Below are 20,489 nucleotides of genomic sequence, written 5' to 3' on the forward strand. Positions count from 1 at the left end.
ATGGCTTCACACTTGTCACTTTATTATAGAATAGTCTTAATCTATTCTGTATATTCTGTATTATATGTTTATTAACATTTCTCCTGTGCTTGTAATGGATCATTTTGACATTATGTTTAGCCTTCTGTTATTTTGATTCAGATGAAATGTGATTTTGATGTGAACACTTCCTCCATCACGTTGCAGCTGTGATGTTACAATTGAAAGTGTCACACTACAGCTTTGAGCAACGTCAGAAGAATTGCGTGAGAACGAATATAAAATCTCACGATTAACTGCGAGACTTGGTTGTCTCTAAACATTTTGGCCGGTCTAAAGAGCGACATCCGATGGGGGGGACGACACTCGGAGATGCACGGGTCAAGGTAACAAAAAACAAAAAAAAAACTCTCGCAGTTAGGACGGACACACACTGCAGCCAGCACACCTGACATGAGTGAAAGGACGATAGAAGTTACACAGCAGACAGTCTCATCCTCACACGCGCTCACACTGATGTTTACCTGACAGGATGCTTGGCACGAGCAGCGCACTTTCACTTCACATTTGTACACAGGAACAATTTCTGAAGGCTTTGTTACAGCAAACTATCCGTGTGCTGACTTTGTGTTTGCGGGGTGTCCTTTTGTTTTGGTGTGGTGTGCTCCATGCTACCATGATGAGGGCGTAATCTCATGCGCACTTTCTAAAAAATAAAATGCCGCTCAGTGCTGCTGCTGGAGGTGATGATGCTAATGCAGAGGCAGGCTGAGGATGCAGGGGCAGACCATCATATTTCCAGTCTATGGGGTAGATGCTCTGCATTTTGACTGGCAGGCTTGTTGACGCGTTAGTAAAGTGCTGTCAGACACTTCCAAGTGCAGATGGACCAGCCAAACGTGCCATAAGGAAAACCCCAAACTCCCACAGCTGTGTACCGTCAGGAATACATCACCAAACTATAGTGACATACTTTCAATTATCTGGAGTATTTTCCTGACTTCATGTGAAATTCAAACAGGGATTTATTGATTCACAGTGATTTCACAAACTCGATATTTGCAACAAATAGGAATATAGGTTGTTTTTTATGTTTCAAATTTAAAGCTCCCATTTCATTTCACAAAGGAAGTAAAGATACATCATGTAATTCAAGATTTTCCTTCTCCAATTTAAGATTCATTAGAAATAATTTACTTGTCTTCAGTAAGACACTAGCATACAGGGCCGGTTCTAGCCCATTGGCTGTCCTAGGCAAGCTGACCAAAAAATATATATTGTATTTTTTAAAAATATATATTTTTTGATCAGCTTGCCGGGGGGGCGCAAAATCTCAAAATATGGGTTGGGGCATGTTCATTTAATTCAATGAGGGTTTTATATCCCATGCTTTAAAAAAAAAATAAAATCGTTAATCAATGTTGTTAAAACAAAGATGTGTGCTTAAGGGCGCCGCTAGGGGGCGCCCCCCCCGCCAATTTGGCGCCCTAGGCGGTCGCCTTGATGGCCTGTAGGAAGAACCGGCCCTGCTAGCATACATTATGGCTGTACCTGGCCATAACAAGGACTTTAGAAATATTTATGAATTGTTTTAATTACACCCCAAAAATGCTGTTTTAACAGATTTTACAGTAGATTTGCCTGAATATTGCACTGTTATCTGTGTAATCTAGATTACAAATTGCAAAAACATATTTCAGATGTGTCTATTTTCTTGATAAACAGTTGAGCATGTTCAGTAACGTATACATTCAACAGTTAATCCCAAAGCTTAATTTATCAATATCATTTTATAATAAAAATGATTTAAATGACTACATTTGATTTCAAGAGAAACCCCCATGACAGAGAAATATAACCAATTCCTACAGCTTTATTGATCTTTTTGGCCTCTTGAAGCTCTTTGATTTGAATTTAAAGGTCACATATTGTGTCTTGCTGCTGTTAATAACCTTTTTTTCCAGCAGAGAAAAAACTCCTGTAAACTTACTATTAAAAACTTGACCAGTATTATCAGTTAATCTATCGGTGGCATCCAAATTGAGGTGTTGAGCACCAACTTTCTGCTTCAAAGTCAACAAATTTGCAGAGCCATAATATGTCAGAGCTTCTGTCCCGTCGACGCCCAGGTGGTCAAACATGTATTAAAGTATATATAGTATATCAATTAATTAAAGGTTAAACAATAGTAAGGGTTCTTTTAAAGTTTTGACCAAGATATAACTTTATGCATAACAATGAGGTGTCACAGCAAACAGAAAGTAAAACTGTGAAGCACATGGTGAGATCCCATCAGCTAAAACACATGACGCATGTATTAATGACAAGATCAACTATACAAGATGTATATATTAATGTACAAAGAGTATGCATTATACAGTAACTCCTGAAGGGTATATCAAAAATATTTTTATATTTTGGGTATTTTTGATATACTGTTGTGATTTCTTAAGATTAAGAATCTATTTGCATTTTATATGGATTGGTTTTTCTCCTTTTGGTGGATTATTTTGCAGAACAGAGACAAGTTATTTGAAGACAGTAATAGTTAAATGGAATAAAAGCCTAAGAGTAGTTGTAGAAGATCTTTCTTTCTTTGTGATCTCCCCTCAGTGTTAATAAATGTTACATAGGTGGTGCTTTCAAGGGAGAGATCACTCTGCAGGTTTCTATTATTGTGACATCTCTTGAGATAGCATGCGTATCTAGTCCCAGCTTCACTTAGCAGGGCATGGAGAGCAGGCAGGAGGTTTCAGTTTGAAAAATAAATGCTCTGAAGGTTCAGTAAAAGCCACTGCACACTTGGAAAAGGCTATGCAGTCTGTGTGAAAAAGAGGCAGGGTGTATGACGACTGACTAATTGTGTTTCAAATTGGGTCTTTGAGCACACAATGGGGAATGGGATTTTTCTGAGCTCCCCACTGAAACACCCAAGGAGGAGAAGTTGTCAGATTTGTAGGTCAGGCTGCAGGGGCTGTTGTTAGGCAGACTTGTTCACAGCTCTACATATCACAGAGGTTTGATAATGGGTTAAACTTGATGGCGAGAGCTTGATTGAGATTTTACATGCATTTAAGCAATATTCTGTTTCCCAGCTCTTATATTGTCATGTTTCTTTTACAGATGCAATGACTATTATCCCTTTGGTGTCAAATGTTGCTTTATCTATGTCTACAGTTGACTGCTTTCCTTTCTTCTTACAGTGTGTGCTTCATTTTCTCTGACATGCTGAGGTAAAATCTTAATTGATTCCACAGTGTTAGAGGTAATTGCAGGAGTGTACCCTAGTCCCATCTGGAGCTTATCAGAGCCTGACCCGGTTTCTGTGTGCTACGTTATTGCATAGCTCCAGTTCCACAGGGACCTGCTCCCTCCTCGTGCTGACAAAGGGAATAAGGCCACAGCCGTCCTATTCTAGCCCAATGCGACATATCCCGTCACAACCTGAGCCTAACATCGCCTTATCCTGCCTCACACTGCCTCACACTGCCTGCTCCAACAAACTTAAAGTTGCTTATGGTACAATTTATCCCTCCTTGTCTCACTGTAGGTCATTTGTTCTTCTTCAGTTTTGGAAAAAGCTTCCGGGGATATTTTGCCCTACAAAAAAATAATTATCTTATCTCCCTAATTCCCAATTATTATGCACAGGCTTATTTAAGAAAAAGGATTAGATTTTCTCTCTTTTTTGATATCTGCACCAGCAATCAGGGGGATGGATTTGAATGTGACACTCCTTTTCCTCCGCTGCAGTGAAGGGGTCCTACACTTGGATGAACTGGAGGAGGAGAGAGCACAACGAGGCTGTCATGTAAGCCGTCTCCTCTGGGGCCACCTCTCGGTGCATGCTGCTTCCTGCCTCAGGTAGAAGCCTCAGTGTTTCTGCTGCTGAGGCGTCAGGCTGTTCGCTATCCTCTCCTTCTAGCTGAGAAAGCAACAGAGCCACTCTTAAAGCACTAAAATGGAGAAGGTAAGGTTTGTTTCTGCTTTGTTTTCTATCTGGATTTTTATACATCTATAGATTGTTTATTTTGGTGCTGAAGTTCTAAATTTCAACTGTTAATCTTGAGATTGAAGCCCCTTAGGGCATGTTGGGCCTTTCTGTGCAGACTTGGCATGCTTCCTATGTTGATGTTGCTCTCTCCACCTAAGAGATAGGTCAGATGTTAGGAATACCTATCTGGACAAGAATACAGGCTTTTAAAACTGGATTAAGTCCCAAGGCTGCTTTTAAATTAGTAAGAAGGGTCAACTGCAGAGAATGAATTTCCCCACAGGGATCAATGAGGTATTACTAAAGTAAAAATAGCTGCACTGTGCATCATCTGACGGGGTTTCTGTAGAAAGCTGTCATACTATTTCAACAGATTCTTTAATACATCAAAGTATTGCTGAAGTTTGGATAATGAAATCTGGGTTTAAATGATTTAGCCAGTACACAAATAAAGCTCTAAGACAGGTGAGGTTTTAATCCCCTTCTTCTGACACTTTCTGAGGCTTGAGAACAGATCACAACTCTTGGAACTGTGATTTAGCACAAAGTGGCAACACAAATGTCTCTTACATATGCAACCTATCACATGTGACTCTTTGTGTGGCGCAGACACAGTGTGTGTTCACTGTACATGTTTTGTTTGTGTGTGTGTGTGTGTGTCTTTCAGAGCTGCTCAGAGTGCTCAGTGCCCACACTTGCACACAGCCTGTGTACACTCTGCAACAAGTGGTTGTGTTATCAGTGCACAGATGTGCATCAGCATCAGAGAGCCCCTACCACTTCCCAGTTCACAGACATGCACCAGCAGCAGAGGCCCGGTGCCACCCAGTGCTCTGACCTGCACCAGAGAGGCTCCAGCTCCCTGCCTCCGACCGGACAAGGCAAGATATTTTTCATATTTTAACAATTTGTCAGCTTCATTTTCCCACCCAGTATGACAGGTTATTAATGGGGCTCTATGTCACCACAAAGCTTGGGTTGCTTCTTTGTTTTCCCTCTGGGGCTTTGTTTGTTTGTTAATCATGTCTCAGTGGGAACCATGGCAATGAATAATGCATGAGAGTGGTGATGGTTCATAATAGTTCCTGGAGATATCTGCGTTTTATTAAAACCTGTCTTCAACACGTGGCCCGGATTCTAAACTGCTTGCATGATTTTATTTTTGCTAATATAAGTGTGTTGCTATTTAAAGACCTTCAAGTATGGCTGGCAGCTTTGTTGCCAGCTGCTTTTGCAAGTGTATGTCACTCAAGTTGTCAAACAATAATGACTAAGTTCTGGACTTTATTTGTGAACTTGTGAGAAAGAGCTGTGTGAGTGCGCTGACAGACAGGATGTGGTCAGTCAGATAAGGTTGATGCACACAGTGTGACGCTCAGCTCTTCACCACATGGAGGTGTGAAGATGTGCAGGCAGGGGGGGTTGGATGAGGTGAGGCGATCAGCATAGAACAGTAGGGTGGTTGTTCATTAGCCGTATCTATCTATTGTTAGATAGATGTTCTGCACCTTCTACAGCGACCTATTTAGAAATGTGTGAGATATATTTTTTAGGTATGCATATGTGTGTGGTTGGTGCATCAAATGCATTTTGGACAGCATTGAAAAAATGTTTTACTTACATCTAAATCTTTATCAAAGTGCAACCATCTCAACTTGCAACCTGCACTTTTATTTTTGTCAATATAACTCATCACAGCTTACTTTTAGCCCCCTGTCCCACTTGTAGCACCATCAAAATCTATAAATTGATTTGCGTTTAATGTTGGGAAATAAGTATTTGATCCCCTTGCAAAACATGCCCTAGTTCTTATAGGAGAAAGCCTTGTTGGACAGCACAGAGGTCAGATGTTTCTTCTAGTTGGTCACCAGGTTTGAGCTCATCTCAGGAGGGATATTGGTCCACTCTTCTCTGCAGATTCTCTCAAAATCCTTGAGGTTTTGAGGCTGATGCTTGTTAACTGGAAGCTTCAGCTCCCTCCACAGATTTTCTATGTGATGGAGGTCCGGAGACTGGCTAGGCCCCTCCATCACCTTAATGGGCTTCTTCTTTAGCCACTCCTTAGTTACCTTGGCCATATGTTTTGGGTCATTGTCGTGCTGGAAGACCTTTCCGTGTCCCATTTTCAGTGTCCTGGCCAGCCAATATTTTACGATACATGGCCCCCTCAAAGAATTATGTTTCCACCTCCATGCTTGATTCTGCGGATGGTGTTCTTCGGGTAATAGTAAGCATTTCTGTTCCTCCAAACACGACATGTCGAGTTGATCCCTAAGATCTTCATTTTGGTCTCATCTGACCACATCACCTTCTCATAAGCCTTCTCTGAATCATTCAGAGGTTCATTGGCAGACTTCAGAAGGCCTGTACATTTGCCTTCTTGAGCAACGGACCCTTGCGGAGCGCTGCAGTATTTTAATCCATTACAGCGTAGTGTGTTACCAATAGTTTTCTTGATGGCTGTGGTCCCACTTGCCCTGAGATCATTAACAAGTCCTTCCTGTGTAGTTATTGGCTGACCCCTCACCTTTTCATGATCATTGATGCCCCAAGAGGCGAGATCTTAGATCGTGGAGCCCCAGACTGAGGGCGATGGATGGTCAACTTGTGCTTCTTCCATTCTCTAATAATCAAACCAGTTGTTTCTTTCTCACCAGCTGCTTGCTGCTGGTGTTGTAGCCTATTCCAGCCTTGTGCAGGTCTACAATCTTGTCCCTGATGTCCTTGGACATTAGTTCCACCATGATCACAAGACCTGTCTTTGGTCTTTCCCTCGGTGGAGAGGTTGTAATCTGATTTATTGACTGTGTACCGGTGTCTTTTATCCAGGTAACGAGTGGACATGAGGAGTACTTTGTTAAAGCAAGAGGACTTATATAACCGGTCCTTGGGAGCCAGAATTATTGTTGGTTGCAAGGGGATCAAATACTTATTTCCCACAATTAAACGCAAATCAATTTATATCTTTTGTAATGTACATTTGTGGATTTGTCTCTCACTGTTAAAATAAACCTACCGTTAAAAGTACAGACTGTTCATTTCTTTGTAAGCAGGCAAACTAACAAAATCGGCAGGGGATCACATACTTATTTCCTTCAGTGTATATACATCCCAACAATGCAGTAAATGCGGAAAAACATTATGCCCAAATTCTCTGCAATGGTTTAATGATAAAAACCCATTTTCAATGTCCTTCATTTAGGCAAACCACACCCCAAAAATGGTTGGATTTTATTTCACTAGACATTGTGGAAATAAATATATTTGATAACTTTGAATTTTTCATCTAGTTAGTGTTGGTCTTTGTCCTGAGCGTCCTCCTCTGGCTGTTTGTGTGTTTTGCTTACTGTCTGTTGCTAATGCTCCCTCCCTCCCTCCCTCCCTCCCTCCGTCTGTCTTTTAGGCCCGGGGTCGTATCCTTGTTCCCTCCTCATGTGCCACTCTCACAGACAGGAGCCCTTGGAGCTGTTTTGTGAGTCATGTGACCTTCTGTGCTGTAGCAGCTGTCACCTGTCCTCCCACAAAAACCACAGGTCAGTCCTCAGACACACAGCACAAGGGCACTGCAGAGAAGGGCTAACCGCAGGTTAAAAACTTCCCCGCGCAACTTCAACTGCCGTGTCACTTTTATCGTCTGTATCTGCATACACTACCCTTGGCTCGCCTAATACACATTAAGTATTCATACGCTTTAGTTTTCTGTGATGTTACAGTACTGTATCTGCCTTTTAAGGTCACCTGAATAATGCCTTGTCCCCAAGGGAAACCATTGTGTTCTTCCTGCCCAGAGAATAAATTAGTTGTCTTTCTGTTTGGTTGATGCTGTGATCTCTGTTCAGGGTGGTGCAGATCGGGAAGGCCCTCCAGGACCAGCAGTGGCTGTTTGAAAGCCTGGTGGTGCAGGTGGATGAGAGGAGGTCTGCGGTGGAGAACAATGCTAAGCACATAGAGGACAGGTTTGTTTCAACTCTATAATCAGTGTTCCATTTCTTAGCAACTTCTGCCACAAATGCTCAATAATTTAACAGTGTGAAATATAGCAATCTAATGCATAAATTACCGTCTGAAGGGCTGCTCTGTTCTGCTTTTGGGATTTATTTTTCGCCTTTCTGTCTTTCCAGACTTCATGGAGTAAAGATTGCACACAGGAAGGCAGAGAACCAGATTAAAATGGCAAAGATGATAATGATGAACGAGCTTAACAAACGAGCCAACCTATTAATAGAGCAACTGGAGGTAATTACTTTCTTTTTCTTTCCTTCTCATCGTTCAGCCAACTGTGAATCTACATGCAAAGAATCAGTAACCGCCGTGATGTAATGAGTCCTGAAAGCAAGCAAACAAGAACCCATAATAATCTGTCAAAGCCACTTAAGCTAACATATCAGGACCTGCATTTGTCTAAAAGAAAAAAAGGTCCATCGATTTCCCCCACAGTCCAGCATTGACTCTCTGTGTACCAGTAATTACTGGATGCTTTTTTATGCGTTTTTTTTGCAGAAAATCTCAGAGGACTTCCAGCAGCGTCTGGAAGACCAGCTGCAGGGAGCAATAGAGATATGTGGCCAGCTGGACCATGTTCAGAAGTTCATCACCTGGGCTACGACCCACCACTGCAGAGGCCCGGTGCTCTTCAGTAGGGCTCTGGTACGCTGACAGGGCAAGCAACAGACGGCCACTGTCCGATTCTAAAACACATGTTCCTATGAGGAAGGAATACTTAATCTCTATTGCTTCTTTTTTTATTTCAACATTTGATAGAAGTAAAGTTTATAAGGCAATACTCAGCTAGTGAAAGCAGCTGTACAATGTCCCCTGGGTTTCTAGAGGAGCTTTGTGACAGTAAACCGAGAACATTTTCTGTTGCTTCTGCTGAGGCTAGAAAACCACCAACAAAATAATGAGAAACAGGTTGTATGAACTCGGATCATTGAGACATGCAGGGAGGGTTTAACAAAAGAGGTTCTATCGAGTCAGGACATCATGGTCTTCATCATGGACTACTAATATGTAAATTTCATGTGATATTTGTAATTTTATGGAAAAGTTTTCCAGATTAACGTCATACTCTAATAGTTTAAAGGTGGTGTTTTTTTTTAGTGTTGGACGAAACTATTAATCTAAAGCTTAGTGTGGGATACTTATGTTATTGGCATTCGATCTCCAGCAGCTTTCCTTTCAGCAGTATATGGAGGTTTATTTTGAACACTCCCTTTATGTTTCACTCTGTAAATCAGCGACAGCCGCCTGGTTACGTGATTGAAAATACATATTCTTCTTTCAGATTTCTCTCCAGATGCAGCAACTGCTTGAGTCGTCACTCCAATCAGACTCTTGGAGTCCTGTTAAGATTAAATTGAACTGGGATGCTAGTTACTGGACTAAGCAGATTTCCTCATTAGGTAAAGTGAATGTTATTACAGTGAAATGGTTATATTTAGCAGTTTTATTACTGTTAAACTTAATATAAATAAATCATCTTTATGAGAATATAAGATTTTTTGCGAGATAGGATTAAGATGAAAGTGAAAAATGTAAGCAAATGTCTTAATTCTGGTGAATTTGTTTTCAGTGTAACTATACTTCTTATATATTTTTTTAACCGTGACTTTCATAAAAACGTTTGCATAGTAACCATCGTTTTTCTCATTGTTGGAACAAATATGTATTAATTTGTTATTAATCCATTAATATTTGCATGATGTATTACATTAGTTTTTAATGTGACTCTGTTGCTCTGCAGGCCAGCTGACTGTTGAAGGGGGAAACTGCCCTTATCCTCAGGGCTTGGCCTGCTCCAACATTCTCAGGCCTCAACCCATCCCCTGCTTGTCTCTGCCGTCCGTGTGTCACAGAGGACGAGAGCCAGGCTGCGGGTACCAGAGCTGCTGTGAGCCCCAAATGTGTTGCCTGCACAGCGTTCCCTCTCAGCCTGATATGTCCAGCCTGGAAAAAAGCCAGCTGGAAGCCACGCTTTATAGATCCAGCTGTGTTCAGCCTGCCCTTATCTCTGCCTCCTTGCACCAGAGCCAGCAGCTCCAGAAGTGCTGGGACAGAGAGAGCTCCGCACACTGTCCCCCCGCATCTTCCCTTGCCCCAATCACAGGACCTATCAACTGCAGTCGAGGATCTACATCCCAGCCGCAAGCTGCCGCCTCTCAGCTCCAGTCTCAAAATAAATCTTATCTCTACCGCCAACAACAGCGAGAAGTTCTTCCAGACAGCCAGACTCAGCCGAGTGCAGATCGTAGCAGGCCAGGCCAACGTCAGAGGAAGTTGTCCACCAGCAAGGCTCTGCAGCAGCATCTCGGCCACACAGCCGCAGAGAGAGACGTGTTGACTGAAGAAGACTGGGAGGAGAGAGGCAGAGTGGAGGAGGCTGGTGGACAAACAACAGCAGTTGAAAGCAGAGAGCTGCTGGATGTGGAGCAACAGGACAGGAGGGAGCAGAGTCCGGTCCAACAGCAGCTGCAGCTCCAGGGTCCTCCAGTAGCAGAGCTGAGGAGAGAGCTGCTGAGAAACAGACCTGCATTGAGACTCAAAGACCACAGAGACGGCAGGGTAAGACATAAAGTTAATAATAGACACCAACTTATACCAGATATTGTCATTTCTTCATTGTTTAGGCATAAACACGACATCATTTATGTATACAACACAAAGTCCATGCAGTAGCCACTATGAACCTATAGATCATCACACAATGCAAAATACATAAGGCAACCTTTATCATAAACTTTGATATGATACATGGCCACAAACACAAATGAGTAAATAAACAAATATTTTTATAGCTCAAATGAGCTGTCATGAAGGATAGGGAATAACTGGAAAGTACGGCCTGTAAAGCATTTTACATATCCACTTTTGTTTATTCATTGTTCTTTTTGAAATCACTTTTATTTAGTTTTAGTGTTGTTAAAGCGACATAGTTGCTACTGTGAGATCAGAACTAAAGAACTGTGGGATTATGTGCACCTCAGTCTTCGTTTTCTTGTTTCACACGTGGTTAAGCAATGCTACAACATTCTCAAACTAATTTGAACCCAACTCCCAACCCATGACATGGTAAACCACACAACGCTGTTTATACAGACCTTTCTAAAACCACAATGTATCAGTATGCCTGAGCAAGCGTTTGAACATCTTAGTTTAATCCGAAATAGGTCAAACAAAAAGAACAAAAGAGAATGACAACAAAGTCTAATTTAAAAAAAGCTTAACGTAGTGACATTTTCGTCTAATCAAATGCCAGTCGGGCAATTATTTACACATTGGAAGCTGTTACTATACATTTCTGCAATATCCAAGTTTGAGGGAGTGTTAAATTTGAGGCGGTAATCAGTTTTAATTAATATCTGCAAAAGACTGACACCAAAGGAGTGCTTTATTTTAATGCCAGAATGATCACTTCCCACAGTTGACAGCTAGCCTGAAAACAGATGGTGCAACAGAAATGTGCTCCTGCTTTCATGAAGGGAAGATGAAGGGAAAACAAAGAGCTGCTTTGACATTTAAAGCTGTGCTGTTCAAAGCAATGCCCAAAACCAGGAGAGCACTGTTCATCATAATCTCACTTGATGCCAGAGGTTTGAGTAGCCATGTAATCACCCCCCAAAAAAACTCTCTAGGTGCATGTTTTCCAACACGAAGATGTATTATTGTTTCATTTTCAAGTCACACAGCTTCTGAAAAGGACATAAAACCACTTGGGTGCAGCCATTTATGTGCTTAACCTGTCATTAATGAGGCGCTAAGGGAATAGCGGGAGCTGCCAGTTTGATTTCAGTTCTGTTCAGCACTCTGAGATAATTTCCTACACCCCTTCATCGTTCCAGAGTGAAGGATTATAGTCTTTCTCCCCCACAGTCTAAACCTGCAAACCTCTCCCAAGGGGCATGGATCAGGTAAGTGTTTTAATCGCATGATACTAAGCAGCACATGCCCGGTGTCAGCCTTGCTTGAATATTTATGATGGTTCACTAGCAAGAGAAAACAAAGAGGAGAGAGGGAGATGTTAAAAAAAAAAAAAAAAGTGTTTAATGGTTTGTCAGCTCTCCTGCACGCTTGAGGTGTTCGGAAAAGCTTTTACGGACATGCTTTAGTTAAATTGTAATACAAGAAAAGGAAAGAGTGGTAGAGAGCTGTTTTGTTTTAATAAAACGGCCGCACTGCACACCTGATGGTGAATTTACATATCATAATTGGTGTTGTACCCAAACCTTTCATTGCCTGTATATCTGTAATATATGCAGCTCTGTGGTTGCTTAGAATTAGTCCCAGAATAAATAGGCGATTAATGATGTTTCATTCAGTGTCTGATTTTGTGTGTGCTTGTGTGGCACTCAAGGTTTTTTTTCACTGCACACATCCCACTCCTTTTCTCTCCTGTCTGTTGTTAAAGGCATAAACAGGGGCATCTGTGCATGTGATGCAGCTTGGAAACCTGCTCAGTTTTGCCTGTATGTGTTTTTGACAGAGCTCCACATCCCTGGAGGTGTCGCTGACAGCCCATGAGTGTTTATCAGATGTGCAGAGCAGCAGACTCAGCCCTACTTTAGGGTGCATGAGGAGGGAAAGACGCTCCCAGAGCATCCCTGCAGAACTGGCAGCCCCGTCTATCAGCCCTCACACTGAAAGGCCCACAGGATGCACTCACGGACTACAGGCAGGAACTGCAACTAAGGTAACCTTGCAGCAGAATTCACTTTGTACCCTCTCCTTAAGGGTAGTCATACCTTAAGCTACTGCTGCCGCTTAAGATATGGTCATCCAAACCCATGTTAGTTTAGGAAAGTGTGTATAGGAGCATCATAATAACAAAAAACATATACTAATAAGGTTCAATATACTAATATGTTTCACATAATGTTTGTTTTGTTCTAAGTATGTCAGTATGGATCCCAGGCAGAGGAGAGCTTCAGATGGGGTGCTTTGTGTTGTGAAGGAAACGTCGCCTCACACAGCGCCCTCCAGAGGACACCGGTCTCCTCTACTGTCCTATAAGACAGAGCCAGGTGCTGAAAAATACTACGTGCATAACATCTTACCAGGCATTTATTTCTCATATCATATTATAAAAACAAAGTGCAACGTTTTTAAATACATGCTCATCACCATTCTCTTTTCTAGATCATTCCTTTACTTGTGTAAATGAAGAGATTGATTATGAGGCCAAAGGGAAAACCAGAGAGACAAGAAACGGCCAAAACAGGTGTTCTATAGTCGTCTAGTCAAACGTCTGTCCTTTTATAAAACCAAGGTTTTAATCATTCTTCTTCTTTACTTGCCTCTAAAGTAACAGAGATGTTCAAAAGGACTCAGGAAAGCCCAGGGTCCCAGTGGTTTGCCTCGAGCGTCTCAAAATACTCGTGTCTCAACTCCCCCTACATGGACGACGGCAGAGCGACCCCTTACCTGCCAGCCGCACGGAGAAGAGGGAAACCCTGAGAACCTGGCAAGATGCAGCACCTGAAGTATGTATTATTTATATAAATACACTAGAATGTTTAAAAAAATGTGGTTATTATCTTTGTGTATGATAAATATCAGTTTTCTTCAAATTGAAAGAAAATGTTTTCATCCAATGCCCAAATGTGTTTTTAAGTGATTTTAAATTGTATTGTTCATCTTGTCATGTATATAGTTTAGTCTCAATACTTTCTGGTGGGTTCGGGTTAGGTTAGGGACGTTTTGTTTTACAATTGAAACCAGGCTGTTTCGGAAAACGGAATAGACAATGTAAACCACAATATTGCTTACCTTAGTGTTTCGTACCTTATATAAAGGTATGTTTGATATTGTGTTGGAACAATCGCTTCTTCTTCTTCTCTAGGAAATAGAAATCACTAGTGGTGATGGTTAACATGCTCTTAATATCTAATATCTATTTATCACATTTGATTTAAGCATGAAATCATTTTTCTCTTCTCTTCTCTTCTGTGTCATAGGGGATATCTGGAGGCTCTGAGACCACCAGGGCCCCCGACTCTATCACAGCGTCACCATATGCACAGCGTCATCAGTCTACCGCACACTTGACCACCAGTGAGTTTGAAAGCCGAGGAAAAATCAGCTGTGGTAAAGCATCCACGCCTCTATCTGCTGAGCCTGAATATGTGCCACAGATTTTCTCTTCATTGGACCTGGACTCTGAATCTGATCCCAGATCAGCTTCAGAAGATGCAGTTATTTCCAGGGCCGATCCAGACTCACAGAGTCTAGACTCAGATGCAACACCGGATTCAAATGCAGAGTCTTCATCTGAGGCTGAACTTGAATGTCTTGCTGAAGGGAAGTCAGCGGGAGAGATTGAGCTCTGTGATGATAATGGTATTGCAGGGGATTCAGAGCCAAGTCTTGAGTATGAGGCAGACCCAGAATCAGATCCAGCAGGAGGATCAGAGGATGGCCAAGGGCTGGAGGAGGATGCAGTATCAGGTGATGCTGGGCTAGAGTCAGACGTCCAGCCTGACTATGATCACAGTTTTCAGGCAGAGACTGACTCTGAGGCTGTATCCGATCAGCCTGTAGACTCTCAGGGCTCTGCGGAGTCTGAACTTGACTTAGAGTCTGAACCGGAGCTCACAACCGACGACCCTCAGCCACTTCGCTCTGACCTGGAAGAAGAGTCCGACATTGGATCTGCTCAGAGGACACTTCTGATGGCAAACCCTGACGATCAGATATGCTCTGACGAAGTCCAGTCTGACCTCGACAATGCAGAGATGGAGAGCGAGGACTTCTGTGCCGTGTGTCTGATTGGAGGGGACCTGCTGTGCTGTGACCACTGTCCAAAAGTTTTTCATCTGTCTTGCCACATCCCATCTCTGCTAAGCTTCCCCTCGTAAGCTTCTTATAATTTAACCTGGAATCGATCCAGTACATTCAACATTATTCCCTAAACTCTTATTAAAAACTTTGTTTGAAGCACTCTCTTTAACCTTTGTTTTCCTGCTCAGAGGTGACTGGGTGTGCAGCCTGTGCAGGGACGTGGTCACACCTGAGGTTGAGTATGACTGTGAGAATGAGAGAACATCTGGAGAACCCACATCAGCACATGGATTGCCTGCCTGTGACCAGAGAGTAGGTCATTTATTAAGTACTTATAATTATGCTCTCTAATTGTGTTTCTTTTCATTCAGTCTGATTTTCCTTTATATTTGCTCAACTGTAGAAATGTGAGCGGCTGACCCTTCTGATCCTCAGTAACATCCTGAGCGCTCCCTTCCATGAGCCCGTCAGTCCACTTGTGAGTAATCACCTGTTTAATTACAGATCAGTTACAGAAAAGGCTAAATCATTTCTATTATCTCATTCATTTTTTTTATAACTCTCACAAAAACATAGCAGTATCATGAAGAGTTTTCTTAATTGTTTTGGCAAACATAAACACACTTTGCTGGTATATCGGTCAGGGTTCAGGGGACTTAAAGATACCCGTCAGAGTTTTTTTCATTTGCTTCCCCACCGAACAGAGAGTACCCAGTCATTCAAACCTTACATCGCACTGCTAGTGGCTGATAACTCAAGGGTACCTTTAATATTGATAGCTATGGTTCAGTGTAGTTAAAAAGTTCATGAAAGACACTACCAGGACAACAGTTCATATGTTCATTGCCATTTGTCAGCATATTTTATTCATGGGAGGAACTAGGATACCTGGTTTGGATTAGCAGATGGTGTCACATTTGTTTACAGCAATACATAATGCAATCTATGGAGCATTTATTTTACGCATTTTCAAAGCAGGGAACTAAAATGTCTGTCTCTGTGATTTAAAAGAGTCTCAAACTCTTCTTTTTCATGCAGGCTCGTCATTACTACCAGATCATCAAGAGGCCCATGGACCTGTCTGTGATCAGGGCCAAACTCAACAAGAGGAATACTCGTCATTTTAACTCACCAGAACAGTTTGTTGCTGATGTGTATCTCATGTTCCGCAACTGTGCAAAGTTCAATTATGTAAGTTAAACATGGATATCCTATATGTATTTACTCACTATAAGGTTTATCTCATAATCTCAATTAATCTTCCTTTACATGACAAGCATTATAATCATCAGTCAGTACTTCACAAGCACTGATCTGAGTATTATAGCTTTTCTCTCTCTGACCACAGCCTGACTCTGAGGTGGCCCAAGCAGGCTGCAGCCTCGAGGCGTTCTTCACTTCCAAGCTGAAAGAAGTTTATCCGGACAAAGTTTTCCTCATGGCTGAGGCAGATTCTGACAGTGATGAGTACGATGAGGCCTACAGGACCGCAGAGAGTGGCTTCCCCTGGCCAGAGCGGAGAGAGCAATGCCACAGGAAGAGAAAGAGGAGACACTCTCTCAAGTCCAGGAGACAAAACTTCTAACTAGAGGTGAATGAAATGCAACCATGGACACAAATAAGCTGTATATCTGGGTAATTATACTGTTTTTTATTTAGTAGTCTGTGGGGCCGTGACGTTGTCTGTAATCTATTTGTGGTTGGCTATAATATCACAGTTCTGCTATCGGATGGCTGCTGAACACACTGAAACAATACTATTTGAAATACCACCTAATGCTAGAGCAATTATTATCCCTTCAGACTTCAACTATTGATAATGAATTATGTTGTGTCTGCATTTATTGTTTGAACATCAGCCAAATGTAAAATTAGTTTCCAATAAAGAAAAATGATAGAAAGAAGACCAATAAGAGCAGTACAGGGAGTAAAAACGGATTAAAATCTGTTTCAGTTACATGCTATATGCTAAACATTAGCGTTTGATGGCTTGCTTCTGCAATGTCTTAGATGATGCTGTAACACTTAGTAATACTGCTGTAATACTATAGTGTTATATTTTTCCTGTTCGTGATTTACTTCTGCTGCGCTTAGCATTTCATTTATGATTCAGAACTCATAAAATCACATAACTGATGTTATATACTATATTTTACAAGGATGATGATGAGTGTGGATGTTTTTTTGTATCTCACTTTGCATCCCTATTTGTTTTTTTCTTAGTGAGCATAGCTTTGATTATACACAGCACTTTGAACCTTTGCTATGGGTAAATACTTATTTACCATATTCTTAAATGCCCTACATATTTATACATGTTTAATTGTATGCAACTTTATTTTACTATATTTGACATTTTAACAACATAATGGTTGCAGGCAATTATCCCAGGTTTGATTATTGATATAGTTATGCATCTCAGTAGCTTTTTAAAAAAAGCAGCAGTGACCATTGTAGACTTTTTCTTTTTGACCAGATTGATGCAGAATGTGAGTGATTAATGGCACTATAACCAGTGTTAGAGCTCATGTGTGTTAGAGGATTTAACATCCAGATGAAACAACCCAAGACATTTACATTTTTTCTTAATGGAATTAAGTTTGTGTATAAATTATGTAAGCGTAATGTTTTGATGTGTTTCAGCAAAATGTTGTTCCTCTTTATTATCTGAATATCTCAGGCTTAATTAGAGAGTCTGTCATTCATATCATTCAGTATTAATGACTGTTTCTAGAGCCACACTGTTGAGAGAAAACACATTTTATAATACACACTGTTGTAGAGCATTTCCTGTTATTAAGTTAAGTTTACTTCCTGCAGTTAGATTTTAGTTGACGTTAAGATGAATTACTGCACACATTATTGTCTGTACACTCCTTGGTCATTGTCAGGGAGTAATAAGAAAAGGAGTAATACAGTATATAGTATGTGGTATTACTTCCTTTTAAATCAATACATGTAATAATATTTCCTATTATATAAGGGAAGACTGATAACATAAAGTTAATGTCACTGTTGTCAAATGTTTTTCTTCCTTTTTTACTGTAACAGTCAACTATAAATGCAACATATATTATTATCAATAAAATTAATTCAAGTGAAAATATATTTGATTAATATTTTCCTCTCTGCTATTGGACATCATTATATTTTTTCAGGAGAAAAACAAATGGTAAAGAAACAGTTTTATTATTTACAGCACCACATTGTACTTTTAATATCTATCTTTTGTATACAACCAGAACTCAACAGAATTGAAGCCATTTGAAGTTGGACTTACAGGTTTGGCACGAGGTTTTGTCAGCTTCTACCCCAAATATCCACAGAAGCAATATCATACAAATGGTTTAGGATTGTATTTACCCTTTATTTACTTTGAGAGGTGACACATCTCCAGTAGTTCAATAAGATGTGATAAAATCTGACATGTTCCTTCAGATCATAAATGCATTTCAGAACTATTTGTTTATATTAAAGTCTTTCAATTTGGATTTGATTTTTCCATTACTCAAAAGAGACCAAGCAGGTTTAAGATTGTGAATAAAACATGATTTTTGGCTCAAATATCTTCCATCTACTAATCTAATTTAACTGTGTCTTCTCTGATTAATCTTACTGATGTTGATGATTGAAATATTCAGTGCCAATATCGCTCTCTGAGGAAGAGTGATGATAAATCCAGTGTGTTTGTTTTGGAAGATAAATCATTGTTTGGGTTTCTGAGTAGAGGGTGAAAGCATCCGAGGCCACACTGGAATTTGTGATTGTAAGGAGCTGTAGAAGATGATTTGTGCAACTTTCCAACATAGCAGGAATAGCATTAATACAGTATGCTCTCACTGTTAAATGCAGCGTTTTAATATAAAATCAACAATAAAAATGTTCTAAACACTTTAAGAGAATTCTGAGCACAGAATAAGATACAGACTGAGCTATAAAGAAGGCCAAAAAACGCCCACACTAAAATGAAGAAATGCTTACTTGGTAATATATCATATAAGTGTTGGGTCTATGTCACAATGATTCAACAGTTTGGGTATGGATAAAACCGCAAACTAGCAATGTGCTCAGCAAAGTGCTCATTTTCAACAAAGTCCTTATTTGTTCTGACACCTTTGTGACATTTTCTGAAACACTTTCGTTATGAGGTCATATACAGTACCTCCAAGTTTCTGTACAGCAGATATTATAGCTGTAAAAAGTTAGAATTGCCGGAGGTAAAAGGGGGAGATTTGGGTACTTTTTTGCGCTAAGTATGGCCTTCAAGGTAGGTTTTCCCATCAGGCCGTTGTTTATGACCCAGACCTGTAACCATCCGTCAACCTGCCACAATTGGCAGAGCTCTGATGGGGAAGCAACCAGCATGAGGGGCAGCACCTCCTTGAAGACTTCTCTAAGGGCAAAAAAATCAAATTATGGTTTTGGCAAGTTTGCTATACCACCAGGAGCAATCCATATCTCCTTCCATCTTTAATCTTTTTGGCACTTGCCTCTGTTTCTTTTTGCCTGCTCTGAATTTCTTGGCCTCAAAATCTCTGTTTACAGCTCAAAAATGTTTTAGCCATTTATCACTACTTTATATTTAATAAAACATATAGTTAAATAAAACAACATGCCTTCAAAACATTTAAAAAAAAAATATTTTTGAAAGGCATGAGAGGATCATTGGTGACATTGCTGGCGCTTGTTTCACTTCACATAAAATCGTGGGCAAAAGGTTTTGAAAATGTAAAGTCAAACTATTTTAAAAGTGTGTCTGAAATTTAAAATAAATAGTTTGTAAGTGTTCTTAATTTCACAAAAATGTTTCATGAGGAAAATATGTCTTAGACTTAGTCATGCAACAAAAAGGCGGATGTATCTTATTCGTACATTGATTTGTGTAGAAAGGAGAGTTTAAAAGTTTAGGAGTTGTATTGTTATTAAATTAAAGTCCATGTAAGTACAAATTATTACCAAAGTGCAGTTTGACATCAGTAAAGTGTTGCAATGTTTTATGAAAAAAAAACATTTAGTCTTTATTAAAGGACACAAACAAATATTTACTAGTAATACATTGCCAATATTGTTCTGTGTTTTTCTTTCTCCAAAGAATAAGTCAAAGGGATTATATGATCACTGCTTTGGTCAGGGGGCATCTCAGTATGTTTTATTCTTGATTAAGGTTTGTGACCTTTCAGTCTGCAGTCCTGGAGTAAAACATTACAGGATAGGAATGAGACACTGCTGTGACCTTTGGTGAACAATGAGAAGGGCAAACAGAGAAGCACTGAGAGAAAAATTAGGTCTGACCAGGATAGCAGTCTGTGAAATCAAACTCTGAAGTCCTTTTGTGGGGAAGCTGATGTATTCTGCCTAATCAAGGTCAACAGACATGTTACATTTTAACCTTAACTTAAGCTGGAATTTAATAGTCTGTGAATACATTTTGCAAATATAACATGTCTGTCGTATCATGGCTTTCTAGGTATCCAACATCGGGATTATCCTTTTCTTTCATAGAGGGGAACCATTACATTTAGCGCTTACATCTTTTTGAAAAGTCATGTATGACCATTTGTTTTACTGGACGCATAGACCTGGTACCACTTTTGTAAATAAAGGACGATCCTGTAATAGTATATATTAATTTATTATATTTTCATACAAAGAAAAAACTCAATTTAGATATGTTTTTATAAATACTTTGAGGAAATGGGGGGCTTGTTATTGTCAACACCTACGTCTGAAAACCTGTTTGTCT

The 20,489-nt window shown here is 40.3% G+C and overlaps 1 protein-coding gene across 1 annotated transcript; it reads left to right on the forward strand.

Annotated features, from left to right (window-relative positions):
* The first annotated feature begins 161 nt into the window (after nt 1-161).
* Nucleotides 162-18,310, forward strand: trim66 (tripartite motif containing 66). Its single transcript, XM_063882337.1, has 18 exons — nt 162-365; nt 3,733-3,949; nt 4,641-4,854; nt 7,377-7,506; nt 7,813-7,929; nt 8,095-8,209; nt 8,474-8,620; nt 9,258-9,375; nt 9,717-10,534; nt 12,453-12,659; nt 12,861-12,990; nt 13,106-13,187; nt 13,272-13,449; nt 13,924-14,819; nt 14,935-15,058; nt 15,150-15,224; nt 15,785-15,937; nt 16,095-18,310. Exons 2-18 carry the CDS (start codon nt 3,941-3,943, stop codon nt 16,329-16,331), a joined length of 3,750 nt encoding a protein of 1,249 aa, XP_063738407.1. The 5' UTR covers nt 162-365; nt 3,733-3,940; the 3' UTR covers nt 16,332-18,310.
* The last annotated feature ends 2,179 nt before the right edge of the window (nt 18,311-20,489 follow it).

Source organism: Eleginops maclovinus, chromosome 4 (genome assembly GCF_036324505.1).
Source record: "Eleginops maclovinus isolate JMC-PN-2008 ecotype Puerto Natales chromosome 4, JC_Emac_rtc_rv5, whole genome shotgun sequence".
NCBI classification, from domain to species: Eukaryota; Metazoa; Chordata; class Actinopteri; order Perciformes; family Eleginopidae; genus Eleginops; species Eleginops maclovinus.

Excerpts from the sequence above, each read along its gene's own strand:
- trim66 (XM_063882337.1), top strand. Across the intron at positions 7,507-7,812 it reads TCCTCCCACAAAAACCACAG|GGTGGTGCAGATCGGGAAGG; the intron begins GTCAGTCCTCAG and ends ATCTCTGTTCAG. Across the intron at positions 10,535-12,452 it reads AAGACCACAGAGACGGCAGG|AGCTCCACATCCCTGGAGGT; the intron begins GTAAGACATAAA and ends TGTTTTTGACAG.